General features: G+C 41.4%; 4 protein-coding genes across 4 annotated transcripts in view; 1 reads left to right on the top strand and 3 right to left on the bottom strand.

The window, feature by feature from the left end:
- Nucleotides 1–429: 429 nt before the first annotated feature.
- On the bottom strand, nucleotides 430–7,586 carry LOC108494961 (centrosome-associated protein 350-like). The gene is made up of 5 exons (XM_017810031.1): nucleotides 6,034–7,586; nucleotides 5,011–5,352; nucleotides 4,474–4,617; nucleotides 3,924–4,049; nucleotides 430–3,644 (listed from the first exon to the last, which is right to left on the bottom strand). Exons 1-5 carry the CDS (start codon nucleotides 7,450–7,452, stop codon nucleotides 3,489–3,491), a joined length of 2,187 nt encoding a protein of 728 aa, XP_017665520.1. The 5' UTR covers nucleotides 7,453–7,586; the 3' UTR covers nucleotides 430–3,488.
- LOC108494906 lies at nucleotides 7,499–9,851 on the bottom strand. Its single transcript, XM_017809927.1, has 3 exons — nucleotides 9,361–9,851; nucleotides 7,604–8,702; nucleotides 7,499–7,520 (listed from the first exon to the last, which is right to left on the bottom strand). Exons 1-3 carry the CDS (start codon nucleotides 9,419–9,421, stop codon nucleotides 7,499–7,501), a joined length of 1,182 nt encoding a protein of 393 aa, XP_017665416.1. The 5' UTR covers nucleotides 9,422–9,851.
- Nucleotides 9,852–9,928: 77 nt separating this feature from the next.
- Nucleotides 9,929–15,209, bottom strand: LOC108494966 (centrosome-associated protein 350-like). The gene is made up of 7 exons (XM_017810045.1): nucleotides 15,108–15,209; nucleotides 14,811–14,993; nucleotides 13,798–13,885; nucleotides 12,855–13,031; nucleotides 12,586–12,764; nucleotides 10,678–10,853; nucleotides 9,929–10,153 (listed from the first exon to the last, which is right to left on the bottom strand). Exons 1-7 carry the CDS (start codon nucleotides 15,170–15,172, stop codon nucleotides 10,014–10,016), a joined length of 1,008 nt encoding a protein of 335 aa, XP_017665534.1. The 5' UTR covers nucleotides 15,173–15,209; the 3' UTR covers nucleotides 9,929–10,013.
- Nucleotides 15,210–15,246: 37 nt separating this feature from the next.
- GPSM1 (G-protein signaling modulator 1) overlaps nucleotides 15,247–16,875 on the top strand; it is a 110,398-nt gene continuing 108,769 nt past the window's right edge. Inside the window, exon 1 of the mRNA XM_017810033.1 lies at nucleotides 15,247–15,455. Within this exon, the coding sequence (XP_017665522.1) occupies nucleotides 15,346–15,455 (110 nt within the window). The 5' untranslated portion in view covers nucleotides 15,247–15,345. The remainder of the gene's footprint in view (nucleotides 15,456–16,875) is intronic.

Genomic DNA, 16,875 nt, shown 5'->3' with positions numbered 1-16,875 from the left:
CGAGGACTATCCTGTGTCCCTGAGAGGGGAGCAACTACTGTCCTTCGTCCCCTGAGGGGAGCGGAGACTGCCCCGTGTCCCCCAGAGCCCTTCAAAATGTGGAATAAGTAAAAATTTTCATAAGCCATGATGTTCTTTGATGTTTGACCTTTCAAGCCTAATCAACAAGAAGGGAGGTTTACTCTGTGAAACAGCAGCTGATAAGCAAGCTCTGGGTGATGTCCGAGTGCCAGAAAAAACAAATTACTTGTTGGTAGAGTTATTAAGGTCTAGGGCTGGACACACTTCAATGGCTCAGGCTAGAGGGAAGTTAAAGCTTGGGAAAAAAGATGTACCACTGATAGGGGTACAAAGAACACACAATTTACGGGCCACGAGGACATTCCGCAGAACTTCACGACCCACCGTGGTCCCTTCCAATCTGCCCTGTCCTGTGATACTTTGAGATCCCTCAGTGGCCAAATTTATGTGACAATTGATATGGAAACAGAAGTTTCAACTTCACAGAGCTTCTCACTGAGAAGAGCTGAACACCTCATGGCCTCTGGGTCGAGAGCTGTTTCATCCCAAAGTACCTCTCTCAGCAGGGAAGAGCCGTTTCTCCTCAGACTGAATCTCTGACAAAAGGCTGCGCTTGGGCAGGTTGATAAAAACTCTCTACTTTCCATAAATTCAGGTTGGATTTGCACTAGTAATGGATTTTAGCACCTTTTACAGCTCTGGCCACAGTACGGACATCTCCTTTCATTTCTAAATACAGGCTTAAGAACTTTCATTACATTAATGGGAGGGAGAAAACCAACAAGACCCCCAGAGGACAATTTCAGAGGAGTTTAAAACTTAGATAATTAAAAACTGAGGTCTCTGAAAATATAATTCTTGCTTCTGTTACTCACAAGCACTTCTTTTAATCCTTGAAGAACAAGTGGGAAACAAATGGGCCTAAATTCTTACTTCAGGCCCACCAGTGTAAATCCAGAGGTTATAATTTAGTTTATTATTGTTTCTGGTCAGTAACCCACAGACAATACAAGGGTAGAAATTTAATTACAGTAAAATCTTCTCTGAGACTTGAGTAACAGATTCTCTCCCTTCTGCCTTTTCTTTTCCTGATCCTCTCTTTTTTTGACCATTAATATCTGAAGTGGTTCAGTCACACTTCTTTTGATCCATACCCCCAGCTACAGGCTAAATGATTTCCTCACATCACATCCCAGCTTTGGGGTTTTCTGTCTTTTTTTCCTGGGTACGACAAGCAACAAAATAGATGGTTACAAGAGCAGAGTCCAACAGCTCCAAAGAACTGAAAAATCTTGTGGCAGCTGCTAATTAGGATTTTAAAAATCTGCAGTGCCAAAGATATTTTAGAGCACATTTTATTCAGAAGAATTGTTAAATGTATAAAGATGAAAGAGATGGATTACAGGAAAATTAAATGTAGGGTTTAACTGAGAAATAATCATTTTCTATGAAAGATAATGACTCCTCTTGAGGCTACTATCAAGATTTATTGACCCAGGAGGTTAATATTGATCAAACCCAAGGCAAACAAAATATTAGACCTTGAAGGAGAGTAATCTTGATATTGAAGTCTTGCCACTGAGTGAACAGGTCAATATATCTGGGTGCCAGAATCTCAGGTTTTGAGCACAGAATGGTGGAGGATATTAAACATGTCTGACATGTTCTGTGTATACACTTTTTATTCTCAGCAGGAGGAGTTACTTTATAGCTGTGTCCTTCCCTGCAGAGCATCTTGTGAGAGTTCAGGCTTCACTCACAAACCTAATTGCAAATATGATGGTTATCAGCCTCAGGTGGAACATAAGGCAGCAGTCTGAAATCAAACAAGTCCTTCAACTATTATTTCATATAGAAGTGATATTTTTAATAGCTTTCATACCAAACACAAGGATCCTGATTTTGCAGCAGCAGCAGCAGAGTGACAATAAACTGAAAAAACCAGAGGACTTCAATATATAGATTTGTCATTGTATCCAACAATCTGCAAGTCCAGGAGAAAACAATTGAGTTAAATTCTACTATAAACTGACAATAAGAAAACAAATAACTTATCTGGATTAACTAATCAATGAGGATAAAAGTCAGAGACTTAAGAAAATGTACCACTAGGGACATGAAAATAGTTTCTAGGGTAAGATCAACAGTTAATATGCTCAGGGCAGAAGTTGCCTTTTTATTTCTGTTCATATGGCAACAAGCAGGGGAGGGTTTAGTGTCCTCAGGAACTGTCTGCAAAACAAAAGTACTCCCAGTCACTGCTGAGAATAGCAGCCTGTGATATAATCTGCAATTCCAATGGATTTCAGAACAAATGACGTTTTACATATGGTTTATTTTGTTTATTCAGGAAAGAATACAATATGAAACAATTCAGCATGAAAACAACTAAGACAAAATAGGTGGGACAGCAATTTACACAGTGAACCAATTACCATGCTCAGGGAATGCTTATAGTTCCTTGTTAAAATCTTGGGTTTTCCAATTTTGCCATTACAAAAGGGTTATTGATTTCCTCTGTTTTGCCAGTTAAAGTACATCCTCAGCACCCTACACTGAGATGTTGTAAGGATGCAACAGGCTCATGTGATAAATAACCCAAATCACATGCACATATTTAATTGACAGACATTGAACTTACTGATAAAAAAGTCTCCCATGTAAAGTGCATTACATCAGTATTTGTCTCATTTACATAAAACTATAGACATTTAAACTGAGTATCTGGCTCTGGGTCCTGCCCTTCCTTATGCCACATTTCTAAAGCCTTCTCCAGGTTATTTTTAACTAGTTCCATAGTGCATTAAAAAAAAAATAACGATGCACAGTCACTTTTAAATCTGCTGTAGCCATCAGGAAAAGTTTTAGACTTGTTCCAGTTAGAGGAGTTTATTCTAAACTACAGAGGCCCACAGCAACTCAGGGTGTGGGACATTTAACTCCATCTGCACATTTACATTCTTCAGACGGTCACCAATGATTTTCTGAACACGATTTTCAAAGTATGATTCACCTGTCATCGTTCACAACCTGAGCATGATAACAGAAGTAAGATCATTTGCACACAAATTGGTTCTGAAACCTGTTTGTAGAGACTTGTATACAATTTTAAAACACACTGTGCTCTTCAAAGCAGATAAAGTGCAATCTTGAATTAAAAAAAAAAAAAGAATAAAATTTCCCCCCTTTGGATTCTGTGTGACATCTAAGAAGATCATTGATCTTAACGAGCCTTCCCAAAGCACAGAACACAAGGAGAATATTTTGTGTAATATTTTTCTATCTGCATAAGTCTCTCCTTGATCCTTTCATAAATATGAATGTACAAATTAGGCCAAGGCCACCCTGGTATTTGGTACAAGTTCAGAGTTAAAGTTCTTAAATCACTTATTTCTTGACTGAAAAATAAGGAAAAAAAAAAATCAGAGATTAAAATTCCTCCATCAGGGCCCATGAGGGAAAAACTTCTAATCACAGGCTTTTCTCAGATAAATCTTATTAAGAACTCTGATTGTATCAAGGATCAAGCTGTTAAATATGCCTTCAGTCATCCTCATCTTCACTGTTAATTCATCATCACCATAATAAGTCCACTGAGACTCTTCTTTACGGAGCTCCTGAATCTAAAATATAACAAGAATAAGATCAAGAGGAGGAATATGGTTGGTTCTGAAAGGTACTGAAACACTGCACCTAATCCAACAGCTTCATGTATATAAGATATATAATAAAATATCAATATTTTATATATTGATATATTAAACCTCTCACTAGAACTGGGAATACTGGATTATTATTGCAAGTGTACTGAAAAGAAAAGCAATAACTTGAAGTTCTGAAGTAATTAAGAAAATATGATTCTCACAAAAGCACAAGAACTTCTAGTTTGGAAGTCTGCTTACCAGAATAAGGTCCAGTCTGTCTCTCTTACAGTTTCCATACTTGGTCATGTTTAGGAATTTTCTTTTCATTTCTAAGTCATTCTTTTCCAGGTTCATTATTTTAATAATTTCACCCTGAACAAATGCCTACAAAAGAAAAAAAAAAGGCTGAAAAGGATTTGCCTCAAAGGAACTGTGGCACTGTGAATGTTGTAGATCAGTGACAGGCACTGAAGATTCAGCTTTGAGGCCAGAAACCTCCCCAAGTTTAAGAACTGATCAATATTGGCCAACCAACACATTTCAGTCATAATGTTACTTTAGAAGTTAAACCTCAAGTAGTCATGATTAGGAGGACTAAGGCCCATTTCTCTACAGAGCTCCATAATTTGGAATCTTTTGACTAATCAGCTCAGTCTGTATTTATTCAGGCATTTCAGAGCAATGCTGTTTTCTTCCCCAGTCGGTTCCACTGCCATAACCCTCCCAAATTTCCCATTTCTCATTGCCATTGCAATACCTGCTCTCTTCCCTAGCTCTTGTTACTGTACTTTACATTCCCAGAACGTACCTTGACATCACTGACATCTGTTCTGCTGCAGAGATGCCTGGAACAGCGAGATCCCACGTTTATTTTCATCCATGGAAAAGTGTTTGGCTTTGCAGTCACTTGATATTCTGCACGTAACAACTCCCGGGTCAAATCAAATATAACCTGGAACAACAAAACCACAGCACTGACACAACTGAGCCTCTCACTGATGCCCTTTCAAACACTTTTCTCAGCACTTCTGAAGGATTTTGGGGGGGTGACAGGAGGGGTTTGAACCTCAGGGCAGGATTTCCTGACAGCACTGATGTTCCTATAGCTGGTGTCAGGTGTCCAGGGTCTCATGGCTGGAGAACTCTGGCAAAAGCCTTGATTCACAGCAAGAACCTCTATTCTACTGGAATTATTTTGCAGTAGATCACCAGCTTTACTTTGCAGTACCTTCCAGTGTTCCTTTAGTTACACTTTGTGTTAGCAGTCAGATTAATATTAAATATTATCTGAGTCAGTTTACAAAACACTAGAAATGTTAATTAACAGTTAATGCTTTAAAAATACCTGATTATACATCCTCTTGCTTTCTGCTTCCAAATCATTCCCTGGGAGATCATTACATTCAGAGCACTTTGGCACACTGATGCTCCTGAAATTCGAATTTATGTTTTCTGGGGTCCATAATTCTTCTACAGCACATGCAGACAAGTTTCTAACATAAGAACTGCAATGTGGTATCACAAGAGGAACTTCCACGGTTTTCTTCCAAGGAGCTGAGTGCCACTGATCTAATTTGTACAAGCATTGCTTTTGCCTTTGTCTCACCAGCATATGTTGGTCAGAATAAGGCTGAACAAAGTCTTCAGAGCTTCCAAAAACACCAGCATCAAGGATTTTATTGAGGAGCTTCAGAAGAGAGGGGAAAAAAAAAAATAAAAAACCACCAGATGACATACTCCATGTTTCCCCACAATTTTTAGAAGTGTTGAGATTATTAGCAACTGATTAAGGTTACTTTTAAAACCATCTTCTTACTCATGGGCTCATAGAAAGCCTTAGTGATACATCATTAAAAAAACCACCTATTTTAACTGCATTGGGCAACATTCAGAATTCGGAAGAATTCCAAATCTGAAGTTCTTTGGAAATTTGACACTTTGAAACATTTTTGTTCTAAAGGTGGACTACTCTCCCCCCAGAGCAGTTTTCTCACAGCCAGGAGCTGCAAAGGACTTAGGCAGAGCTGACAAGTGTCCAGGTTTGCTCTGAAATGAATCGAAATTCAAGTTTGTGCAGATTTATCAGTTTTGACAAGTGACAAATTCCAACACGGAAGTTCCCATTTGCTTTGTTTGCACTATCTGTAGCTCTTATCCCCATGCTCAGCTCATCCTTTCCCCCCATACACTGGCTGTAGGATAATTCCTTAAATGAGGAATGGGTCAGATTAAGGGAAAAACCTGGCTCCTGAGATTGACATGATGTAATTTTTATGAATGATGAAAAACTGGGCCACACAAATTCTTGCCTGTATAGACCCAGCTTCAGGTCCAACACTTTAAATAAAAACACTCCCACTGTACTTACTGGCAGAGCGATTGGAGAAGTCTCTGAAGATAAATGAAGTATCTTGTCTGCTTTTGATCCATGTTTTCTTTTAATCTTCTTATATGCTTTAACTGCATCATCTATAAATTTAGTTACAATTCTTTCTGCTACTGTGTGACAACCATGAATACAAAGCGTATCAAAATCACCCAGGAAAACATCAGAAACCTTTGCTGATGGTTCAGATAAGACAGCAGCTGAATTTTCTTTGAGGAGAAACAGTTTCTGATTGTCTCCTTCCCTTAGGCCTTCGCTGCAATTCATCATGTCCTTTTCAAAGGCACTTTTATATTTGTGTTGAGCTGTTTCTGAAAATGCAATTAAAACGTCAAACAGAAGTTTTTTACCGAGTTCACTTGCAACGTCATCAGCAAGTTTAATTCTTTTCTGATCCTCTACCAAGCAACAAATATTTTTGCTTGTGTTTACTTCATCTGTGTTATTGGTCTTGCTTTTCTTTGGAAGCACAGCTGCAATTATACTTTGTCTTATTTGTGCCAGTTCTGTTTTTTCCTTGTCTGATCCCAAGTACATTAAGTTCTTTTGACAGAGAAATTCAGTACACTTATACTGGTTGCAATGTGGAAATTTTTGATCTTTTCTAGACAGCAAGGCAGAATGTAACCTGGATTGGCTTTCTTTTCCTTCTGAACCTCCTGCACTTTTTGTGTCTTCTGCTTTCTCCTCTGTAAACCCCACTCTCTGCTCATCACCTCCAGAATATCTGCAGTCCCCTTTGAAGAATTCATCGTCACAGGAGTCAGAGTCTTCATCCCCAGTGGAACTGGAACCCTTTTTGTTATCCCCCAAGAGGTGTGAGACCTCCTCAGGCCTGACAAAGACACCACAGTGCTGAGCACACTCAAAATACTTCACCCCTTGGTAAGTTCCAGCATTGTCACCTTCAGCTTTGTCCAGTGCAACACCAGCCCAGTGGCCACTGGCAAAATGAGTCCATCCTTTGAACATGAGAGTTCCAGGCTGGCTCTGCTTTACCAGCACTCTGTCCCCAATTTCAAATGATCTCAATGGGTCATCACTGTCCCCCTCAGTGCTGGGCAGCATTAAGTGTGTTGTACATTGTTTCATTAATAAGTCAGGACTTTTACTGGCCTGGCCAGAAGAAACAGAGTTTAACACAGGCTGGAGCTCCAAATGCTGCAAAGGTGCCTCGTGTTCTCCTTGCTGGTGTTCTGATAAGTCCTCCTTTGAGCTGGAAATGGCTTGAAGTGAAGATTGTTCTGAGAGACAACCAGCCTGAGTTGAAAAAGCATCAATTGTCTCTTGACTGAGCAGGGGAAATTCTTGAGGCATGATGTTATCAGGTAATGGGGGTAATACATCCATTTTCAGTGATATATCTTCATCCATACCCTGACTGGTCTCTGAGCCTGTCATTTGTTCTGGTGGGGATGGGAAATCATCTGTGCTGGAGGTAGGATCATCATTTTTCGTTGCACCTGCACCTAAAGAGGGAGGAGGAAGATCTTCACTTGGAAATGACAAATCCTTTTTGTTAGAGGATGGCAAGTCAGCACTTCCACAGGACAATACTTCATCCACGGGAGACAGGATTTCCGACAAGGCATCCTCAGCAGCTGGAGGGAGACCCTTATCACTAATAGAGGTTACATCATCTTCTCCTTTGGAAGAGCAGTTCTCAGCCTGAAACAATTGCTTTTTTGAGGAGGCAGAAGAAAAGAGTCCCCTCTGGGGAGACAGACATGCTAACAATTTGTTATTTGCAATATCTCTGTCAGGCAGAAAAGAAACAGTGTTCCCAAGCTGGTCAGTAACTAAATCTCGATGTTTCAAAGAAACTGTTGCTGGAAAACCCATTAGGTCTCTATTCTGATCCACAAATGAACAGTTAATTTCCCCTAACACTCTGTTAGTTGTAGAATTAGGTTTCTGCTGTTCATAGATCTTAGGTGAATAAATATCATCACTGCATGAAGAGCTGGCAGATGCATCATTACCCTGTTTTGTGACCTCCTGAGGACAGGATTTGTTTCTACTGAAGCTTCCAGAGGCACCCAGATGTGGCTCAACCATTCCCTCATCAGGGTTATCAGATTGGGAGGAACGTTCTGGCTGGGTTTTGGAGGCATTTGCTTTGTCTGCTGGAATGAAAGAAAGCAGATGATCAGTGCAGCCATGATCCAACACATCTCCAGGGTATTTCTGGGAGTGTGATGAAATCTCAGCGCTCTCATCTTCAGGCAGTTCATGTTCATCAGTGGGTGATGTTTCCTTTCCATTACTTATTGCTACTGGCACCTCTTTTGAGAGGTCAGGAAACACATCACCACTGTCATGGACAAACTCTTCTGGGACACTGACACCTGTGCCCTCTCCATGTTTCAGCTCTAATTCTGAATCTGAAATGGAGCTTTCCGAGATGTCAACCCAAACTGCAGACACTCTCTGAAATTCCGGGGGTGAAGAGGCTGATTTGGCACTTTCACATTTCAAAAAGAAGTTGTTTGGCATGGATGATGATTCAGTGGAAGCAAATCCTTCAGAAAATGCTTTTAAATTTAGTTCTTCATCAGAAGCTTCATGAGAAACATGGTCCAAATTCTTCAAACACTGACTGTGATCCAGCTGATGGATCTCAGAAAGAACAGGCACTTCCACTTCTTTAACTGGAACATTTAAAAGATTTTTTTTAAATCAGTATTTCATTAAAAAGTATTTTCTAGGAGAGGTTGCTGATAGATCACTTAGGATACACAAGTCTATAGTCTCCCTCACTATGGTATCCAGGATTAAATGCAGGAAGATGGTTCATTAGAAAAATGACACAAATACAAACTATTGCCACAATATGTAAATATTTATAATACAGAGATTATGCATACCCAGAACTATGTAAATGATATAACTGACTCATATATAAACAGACAGTTTTACTTTTTATATGTCCTTCTGAGGAGTAAGAAATACAAACTGAGGATAAAACCTGGAAACAAAAATAACTCCAGTGTGTCTGTCAAAGTCTATCTTCAACTGATCTATGTTCTTTTAAAAAGAACAGCCTTAAATTACTGAAAAAAATGCCTCAAAGAGGCTAAATTGTTAATGATACAATCAGAATAAGTTATGATTTTGTTCTGAGGAAGCAGTGTAATCATATCTCCTAATAAACCTTGGAGACATCCCCCCATCTTGCCTGATTTATATATTGGATATAGTGAGCAAGACACTTTGGTAATAAGTGAGAGGACTGTCTTTCTGTCTGGATTAAAGTTTGAGTGAAGTGGTTGAAACAGATTGGACATAATAGCATTAAATATGATTTACCTGTTCCTTCAGGACTATTCTCTGCCTGAACCATGCATAAGTTACACCAGGTAGAAAGCATCCCCAAGCTTTTCACTGTGAACTTGCTGCCACATGGACTAATATCTTCATTGCCTTCAGGATCCACCTTTGGGTTTGAAACAAGTGCCTTTTCCTCCAGCACAGATTCCTAGAATGTAAATATTTAAGAGACACAGTTAATATCTTAAGGGAAATATCTTTGCTGGCAGAAAGAATAGTTGAGATCAGATTAAATTTACATGTTTCCCCTAAGATATATAAGGACATATGGACTCCTGAGCACATATATCCATGTTGGGGCTGTATCAGTGAGGTAGGAAATAGGGAAGGGACTGGTCTCTGCAGATGCTGTAGGAAGGAGTTTAGTGCTCTAGGAACAGGTTTAGTTTCCCCTGGAGCAGCACAGCACTTACCCACAGGAGATGAATTAAACCCATTGTCACCACTTAAGAGCACAGAGAACATGGAAGAGGTGGGAAAACTGGTGAACCAGGTCAAAATTTAGTGTTTAGTTGAAGTGAATGTAACCAACACATCAGACTGATTTTTACTTAATGTCATAACTGCCAAATGAGCCTTGGGCTGGTCCTGCCTTAAGGCAAATATAGCCCAGGGCACCATTTCTTTAGGCATTAATGGAATTCCAAAGGCATCCTTACCTGAAGTGCACACTTCCTGCCTTCTCTCATAATGGGTGTAGATATGGGTTCGTCCATTTTAGCTGAATTTATATGTTCCAGAGGTAATAAAACCTTACCCTGAGCAATAAGTTCTGAAAGGTACAACATTAAATTACCATGTTTCCAGTGCTAGTTTTTCATATCAATAACTTTACTTTGGCTTTTTGTTTAGCTCAGTCTTATTTCAACTCATTGATAATTTGAGTAACCATTGCCCTACACATTCCTAGTCACACCACCAGCAGCTGAAAGGACCAGTGACTTTAGCAATCATCACCTTAAGTATCATCCAGTTCCATGGCAGCAACTGGAAAGCCAAATTCCAATAATTTCTACCCTTTCTTTCTTCGTCTATGCACAGCTGCTGCCTCAACAAAGCAATTTATACCTTTCCTACTCATTCTTGCTAATTCCAAGCAGATCCTGGCACCAACACTCACACTGGAGGCAACCAAGGAACATCTCAACATCCCAAGTTCTCTCTCAGGGGCTAATTAGCTCAAAGTCCTCTTCTGAAAGAGAGCTCCAAAGAGCAGCTGAGACTTCCTTCAACTTTTGCTCTAAAATGAGTAAGTAGTCACAGACCTGGTTTGCTGCAGAATTCTGTAATGGGTACCTGTGGTTTTGCAGTCTTTATGGTTAAAGAGGGAGCCTGTGGTTTCACCAGCAGCACCACACACTTTCTTGGCCACCATTCCAGACATTTTCACACTAAGGGACTGCTCCAAACCTGGAGACTCCTCTGCCTGTTCCTGGTGTTGTTCCAGTGTTCCCTTGTTCTCAGTAGAAAAGCTGTAAACAGTTGTACAAAGGATTCATGATTGGGAGTGGGGTTTGTGTTTCCAGGTTAGTCATGACAAATCCATATGAAGTAATAAAGGTACAAATTAAATGCTTCTGATAGTGCTTGATAGTATCTCTGGAGTGTTTCTAAACCAGCAAATTAGTAAAGCCAGAAACACTCTGAATAGTGTATTTATTTCTCCAATCCCTTCCCTCTCACTTGATATTGTATTTTGTACAGTCAGATTTCAAACCTTCCTAGACAGGAACAGGAGGAGACTGAAAAAAAAAATGTTAGAACTCAAAAAGCAAAACGAGGGTCAAACTCTGGACCTGTCTGCCTCCTCTGTTTCCAATCAATTACAGCATATCATATCAGATTTTGACAATTCTCATTAAATTTTCTACTTCAAATATAGCTTTATGGACATTTGGGACATCAGATACTGATTTTGATGGTGACTTTGAACTTTCTAAACAGTCTCCTTACTGCAAAAGCACAAGGCAACATGACTCACACTCACAGGCTTTTCCCTTAGTTCTATAATTAACAGCTGAGTAAGTTATTCTGTCCAGAAAAAACCCCAAACAAAAAAAAAAGAAAACCAAACAAAAAAAAAAAGAAAACCAAACAAAAACACACAAGAAAAACAAAACAAAACAAAAAAAACCAAACAAAAACCACAAAAACCCCCCACAAAACCACAGGACAGAGATCTGTGGACAATCAGCCCAAATTTGGGTGCATTTGAGTTCCAGCAGGCCCTGGCTGCTCTAGAGTGACACCAATATTCACTGTTCTCCTATGAGCAGGCTTGTCAGTAATAAGAAGTGAAAGCACAGCCAAGAAACCTTTTAAAGATTCCTCTGACTTGTAATCAATAACACCATGAATTATAGATCAGTTCCATGCAGGGATTTATTTGAAAGCCTTTCCCTGTGGGGACTTAAGTAAATGCACAAACCTGACTCACCATTCTGCTAAAGCTCTGGCTACACTGAATGAAAAGGGGGTTTAATTCACATAGATATGTATTTTTCTTTAACATTTTCTTCCTGAAGCAAACTAGATTTAGTTCTGAGCTCTGTGGATGCTGTTGGGTTCTCACCCCTCCAGCCCAGACAGAAGCAGACAGGGATGCTGGGAATACAACTCCTGGGAAACAGGAGGCTGATGATTCCTCTGACTAAACTCCTGAATTACTTCTCACTGTGGGCATTTTACATGACACCTCTGTGCTTCAGTTTAAGCATGAAATTTAGCCCTGGGTATTACAAAATCCTTCTGTGGTTAAATCCTCAGTGAAACACAAACCTGCTCTGAGGGGTTAGGTGATACATAGGGAGGATGACAAAGGAGAGAATTTCACCAATTAAATCAATACATTTCTACTCATTCCGTGTGGGTATTTTGAAGTCTAATTAATATATAGTTGCAAAGAGGGTTGAGTTTGCTGTTAAAAGCCACAATGAAAATGTGAACTATCATTAGTAGCTGTGTGGCATCATTAAAAGTGCCCTGAGGAACTCACCATTTGGGACACCAGGTCGGTCAGAATGATAAGCAGTGATCTTTATGCATCAACTGCTTGATCATAAAGGTTTTCAAAACTTATCACTATAAAACTCCCCTCTTTGGGGTATTTGAAGCTCACACAATTATCTAGGACATAACTGTCTCAATCTGCTCCACGGGATTGGTTCTTATCTTCAGCTATCACTGAGAAAGGGTTTTACTTACCCCTCGTGTTTCTTCTCTTTATGCTTTAGCTGGAGACAACTCTCTTTACTCCCTGACAGCTCAGGCCTTTCTGGAGGGGCTGCAGACTCTGCTGAAGAGGAGTAGGAGGACTTTGGGCCAGAAATAAGCTTCATTTTCTTCAGTTTTATTGCTTCTTCAGTTGCTGGGTTCCTCACAACCTAAAAGGAAAAGATAACAGAAGGTTTTACCTGTGCTCCTCAGCTGTAGGATCAGCTCTGGCTTCAGCTTTTATCCACCCAAAAACCCACTGGGACATCCAGTGACTGTGACTTCACAACCTCTTGCTTCCCAGAAAAATTGTGCAGCTTTTCCTGGAGTTGTGCCGTTGAATGCTGCATCATTAAGATTTCTCTTTGCTGCTTTAACAAAAGCTTTCTTTCTTGATGGGCTGCCCTGTAGATGTTTTGCAGGTGCTGGATTTCTGCCTACGCAAAGCAGAAAAGGAAAGGAGCATAAGAGCACAAGACCTACTTAAAAAGTTATAAAGTTTCTTAACATACTACTCATAAAACACCCTGAAAATTCAATATGTATGTTTGGTTCCTTTTTTTGTAAAAAATTTTGCAGTTTTATTTTTCACTGGGGGCTTAAGGAGGGGTTTACCTGTGAAAACCAATGACAGAAAAGGGGATATTTCAATGGTGTGTCAAGAGGTGACACCTTTAAAAATTAATTATGTTCAGATCATTCAAAACTACAGGATGCTTGTGGTTTGCATTAGGAAAGGAATCCCTTTAAGGGAAGGACAGGCTTGTACTACATAAGGAGCAGGACACACTTTCTCACTACTAAGTGTAATTATGAACCCCACACAGCAGAATAACTGAGACTATAAAATTAGCTGTCAGATTAATTTAATGTATTTCAACATCAGAAGCATAAATCTGCATAAATCAGTGAAAACCTATATTACATGACCTGTTTGTTATAGCATAAATAGAAAAATCCACAATAACAGTGAAGTAGCAGAAAACAAGATATAAAAAGATGTTTTCTTTTATCCAAGATTTACAGACTGCTGACTTTGGCACAAAAAACACCTCCCTGAATGTAGGAAACAGTCAGAATAACACATACAAAGTGACTTTTTTTTTTTTTTTAAAGCAAACCCCACTTGCTCCAGCAATTCCCTGTGCTGCATCTTCCCACTAGTTATGAGATGGAGCCCAGGTCCTCTCACTGTAGCATTACCTGCTCCTGTTTCAGCTCCATGAGGATTTTATGCTGCTTTGCTGCCATGGCAGAGGCTCCATGACTATCCTGCAGGTTTTCTAGAACACTGGAGATCAGAGAAGGATGAGAATCACAATCAGATAATTAAATGCCTTGAATTTACTGCACTTCAGAAAACAACACCAGGGATGGGAGAAAAGCTCCTCTCAAACCAGCAGTAGCTATGGAGGGCTCTGCAGAAAGTTCCTCAAGATTGAGAGGACATCTCCCAACCTTGGGGCTGTGGTGCCTGGACCCGTCCCAAGGCAGATGGAGTCCCCTGAGTACTCAATGCACAGCACTGGTGAGGGACACGGTGCATTGGGGGTGCTCACACTGCACCCCTCACCATCCCTGAGGGTCCATCAGCTCAGTCAGCGCTGCAGGAAACCCCTCATTGTCCCTGAGGGCATCTTAGCTTTGTCAGAACATCCCCCCTCATCCCTGAGAGTCACTCATCCCAGTTGGCACTGAGGGACACCCCTCACTGCCCCTGAGGGCTCCTCATCCCAGTCGGCGCTGAGGGACATCCCTCACAGTCGGCACTGAGGGACACCCCTCACAGTCCCTGAGGGCTCCTCATCTCAGTCGGCGCTGAGGGACACCCCTCACCGTCCCTGAGGGTTCCTCATCTCAGTCAGCACTGAGGGACACCCCTCACCGTCCCTGAGGGCTCCTCATCTCAGTCGGCGCTGAGGGACACCCCTCACAGTCCCTGAGGGCTCCTCAGCCCAGTTGGCGCCTTGCACCACCCCAAAGGAGGCTGCAGTTGGAAGCTCAGCTCTGCTCTGGAGAGACTAAAACCATGCAGGTTCCTCTCATCTTCTCCTGCTATACCTACACTTGCTTTCTGAGAGAAGGGTTTATATTTGTTCTCTTTCCCTGAAAGGAAGAAAAAGAAGAAAAGCAGCCCTGGCCTGGCAGGTCTCTGGCGCTGAGGGCCCTGTCCCCGCCATGGCAGGTTTGGTGTCCTGCCCATTGTGCCCCCTCACCGTCTCTGGTGGCCCAGCCAGGCCAGCTCAGCCCTGGCCTTCTCCTTCAGAGCCTTTTTGCGGAGCTGGAGGAGGGTGGCCTGGTGTCGAGCCCGCAGCTCCTCTCCCCTCAGGCACTGCTGCGCCAGGGCCAGGCTGAGGCGGCAAAACGTGCTGGAGCCTCCATAGACCGCAATGGCTGCACTGCACTGGGGAGAGAGCAGAGCGTCAGAGTCACTGATAGAGGGACAAAAAGCCAAAAACCACCCCAAACGCAGAGAAAACCACCCCTCAGACTGTTCCCAGAGCTGGAGCTACCTGGCTGTCGCAGCTGGCCTGGTCACTGCTCTCTCCAGAGTTGTCCCCTGCACAGGTCTCCCCATGGGGCAGAGCCACCAGAGGTGACAACAGATTCGCAGTTTGATGGTTGTGCAGTGGCTCCCTGTGATCTGCTGCCAGGGATCCTAAGGAAAGGAATTAACGTCACTATAAATAAAATATCTGTAACAGAAGGAAAAAGAGAGACCGAAAAAAACAACTCCCACAGTACAAGCTAATGTCCATTTCTGAATTCAAGGCACCTTCGCAAAGACTTGGAAGCCAGGCCCATGCACTGCCCTCAGAGCCGGAGGAGTCACCCCATGGCTGTTCACTCACAGGAGCAAGGTATGAACTAAACTCTCTATTAAGTGCAATCATGGTAAACAGGTAAAAAGGAAAAAGGGGCCCATCAATAGGGTAAATAACTCCCAGCTCCTAAGATAATTTTCCGTAGAGAGGTCCAGCGTACAAAGGGAGATTGCTATGGTTTAGATATGGATAATGAATATAAGTATTTACATCAAAATTTTCAAAGTCAGTTACCTGTCAGTTCCAGGACAGGCTGGATGGGGCTTTCATCAGCCTGGTCTAGGGGAAGGTGTCCCTGCCCATGGCAAGGGTTGGGATGAGATGATCTTTAAGGTCCCTTCCAACCCGAGCCATCCTGTGATTACATGTCCCAGCCCCTGGATGTTTCACTGTTTCTAATGCTGTGTTAAGAAGTGTTGTTTTCCCTATACCACCAAATCCTTCAACTTAGCATTCACCTTCTTGCAGCACTGAGCAATATGAACCTCTTCCTCCCAGAGGTTTTCTCTCTTCTGCTATTTTGGGATCCACTGGAGTGTGATCTCTTTCTATCTTCAGTGTAGGTTGTTTCAGTGAACACATCTTTTGATTACTGAAAGTAAGAAAGAATGGAAATATTTCCTTATTGCAGTCAGAGATACTATTTCAATTCCTACCTTTCGTAGCTAAACCTCTGTGGAAGCTGAATTTTTTTCAAACCAGAATGCTGCTCATTTTTATGTGATGTGAAAGTTTTACCTGTGCAAAAGAGCCTTTCTGGTAATTGCATCCATAAGACCCTAGAAGCAATTCTCAGGTCTTTATGCCACTTTAAATGAACATAAAAATGTGCACATACAATATTCTCATTCCCACCAGGGTATATGAGGGTAATGCAAAATGAGGAAAATTATATTGTCCCACAAGTTTCAAAGGGCCTTCTACCTTTTAAAAATGCAGCATCTCCCCCAAGATTGGAAGGTGTTAATATTACAGTTTGGGCATAAATCAGAGTAAAAAGACTGTATTGCAATTGCTTTAGTGCCCTAAATTGTTCATATAGTCAAACCACAGGCCAAATCATCAGGGTGCCTCACTGCATCCTGCCTCCTGTACCTGCCAGCAGCGTGGTCACCTTCCAGCCGGTGTCCTCTCCGTGTTTGCTCCGTGTGGTACAATCCTAGCACAGAAGGATCTCTGCCTCTGGAGCTCCTGCACTCCTGCACACACAGAAACTATCTATAGACCTCCAGACCTATTTGAAAGGCAGAACTTCTAAGCCTTCTTCCCTCATCCTCTTGGGAAAGCACCTCGTTGTAGATAATGTAAAGGAGACTTTTTGGTTAATATTAGCATCACACTAGTCTCTCATGCCTGAGCAAGTATCACTGTGATTGTTTCTTGAGGACTTAAAACCTTCTCTTGATTTTACAACAAAACCAGCCATAGACACCAAAAGCTGCAGCACCTCAGTGAT

Source organism: Lepidothrix coronata, unplaced genomic scaffold, assembly GCF_001604755.1.
Source record: "Lepidothrix coronata isolate B3197 unplaced genomic scaffold, Lepidothrix_coronata-1.0 Scaffold28, whole genome shotgun sequence".
NCBI lineage: Eukaryota > Metazoa > Chordata > Aves > Passeriformes > Pipridae > Lepidothrix > Lepidothrix coronata.
This window is presented reverse-complemented; position numbering and strand designations above follow the sequence as displayed.

Bases quoted from the DNA above. Each gene is read 5' to 3' on its own strand.
- LOC108494966 (XM_017810045.1), bottom strand. From the start codon at position 15,172: ATGGGGAGACCTGTGCAGGGGACAACTCTGGAGAGAGCAGTGACCAGG. The intron at 12,765-12,854 runs GTGGGTTTTTGG...TTTTCCTTTTAG, and splicing joins CACAGTCACTGGATGTCCCA to GTTGTGAGGAACCCAGCAAC. The intron at 10,854-12,585 runs GTAAGTAAAACC...AACTGTTTACAG, and splicing joins AAAGAGAAGAAACACGAGGG to CTTTTCTACTGAGAACAAGG.
- LOC108494961 (XM_017810031.1), bottom strand. From the start codon at position 7,452: ATGACAGGCTCAGAGACCAGTCAGGGTATGGATGAAGATATATCACTG. The intron at 5,353-6,033 runs GTAAGTACAGTG...TCTCTTCTGAAG, and splicing joins CTTCTCCAATCGCTCTGCCA to CTCCTCAATAAAATCCTTGA. The intron at 3,645-3,923 runs GTAAGCAGACTT...GTTATATTTTAG, and splicing joins ACAGACTGGACCTTATTCTG to ATTCAGGAGCTCCGTAAAGA.
- LOC108494906 (XM_017809927.1), bottom strand. From the start codon at position 9,421: ATGCTTTCTACCTGGTGTAACTTATGCATGGTTCAGGCAGAGAATAGT. The intron at 8,703-9,360 runs GTAAATCATATT...TAAATGTTCCAG, and splicing joins GAATAGTCCTGAAGGAACAG to TTAAAGAAGTGGAAGTGCCT. The intron at 7,521-7,603 runs GTCCTGTGGAAG...CTCCCTCTTTAG, and splicing joins TCTCCCGTGGATGAAGTATT to GTGCAGGTGCAACGAAAAAT.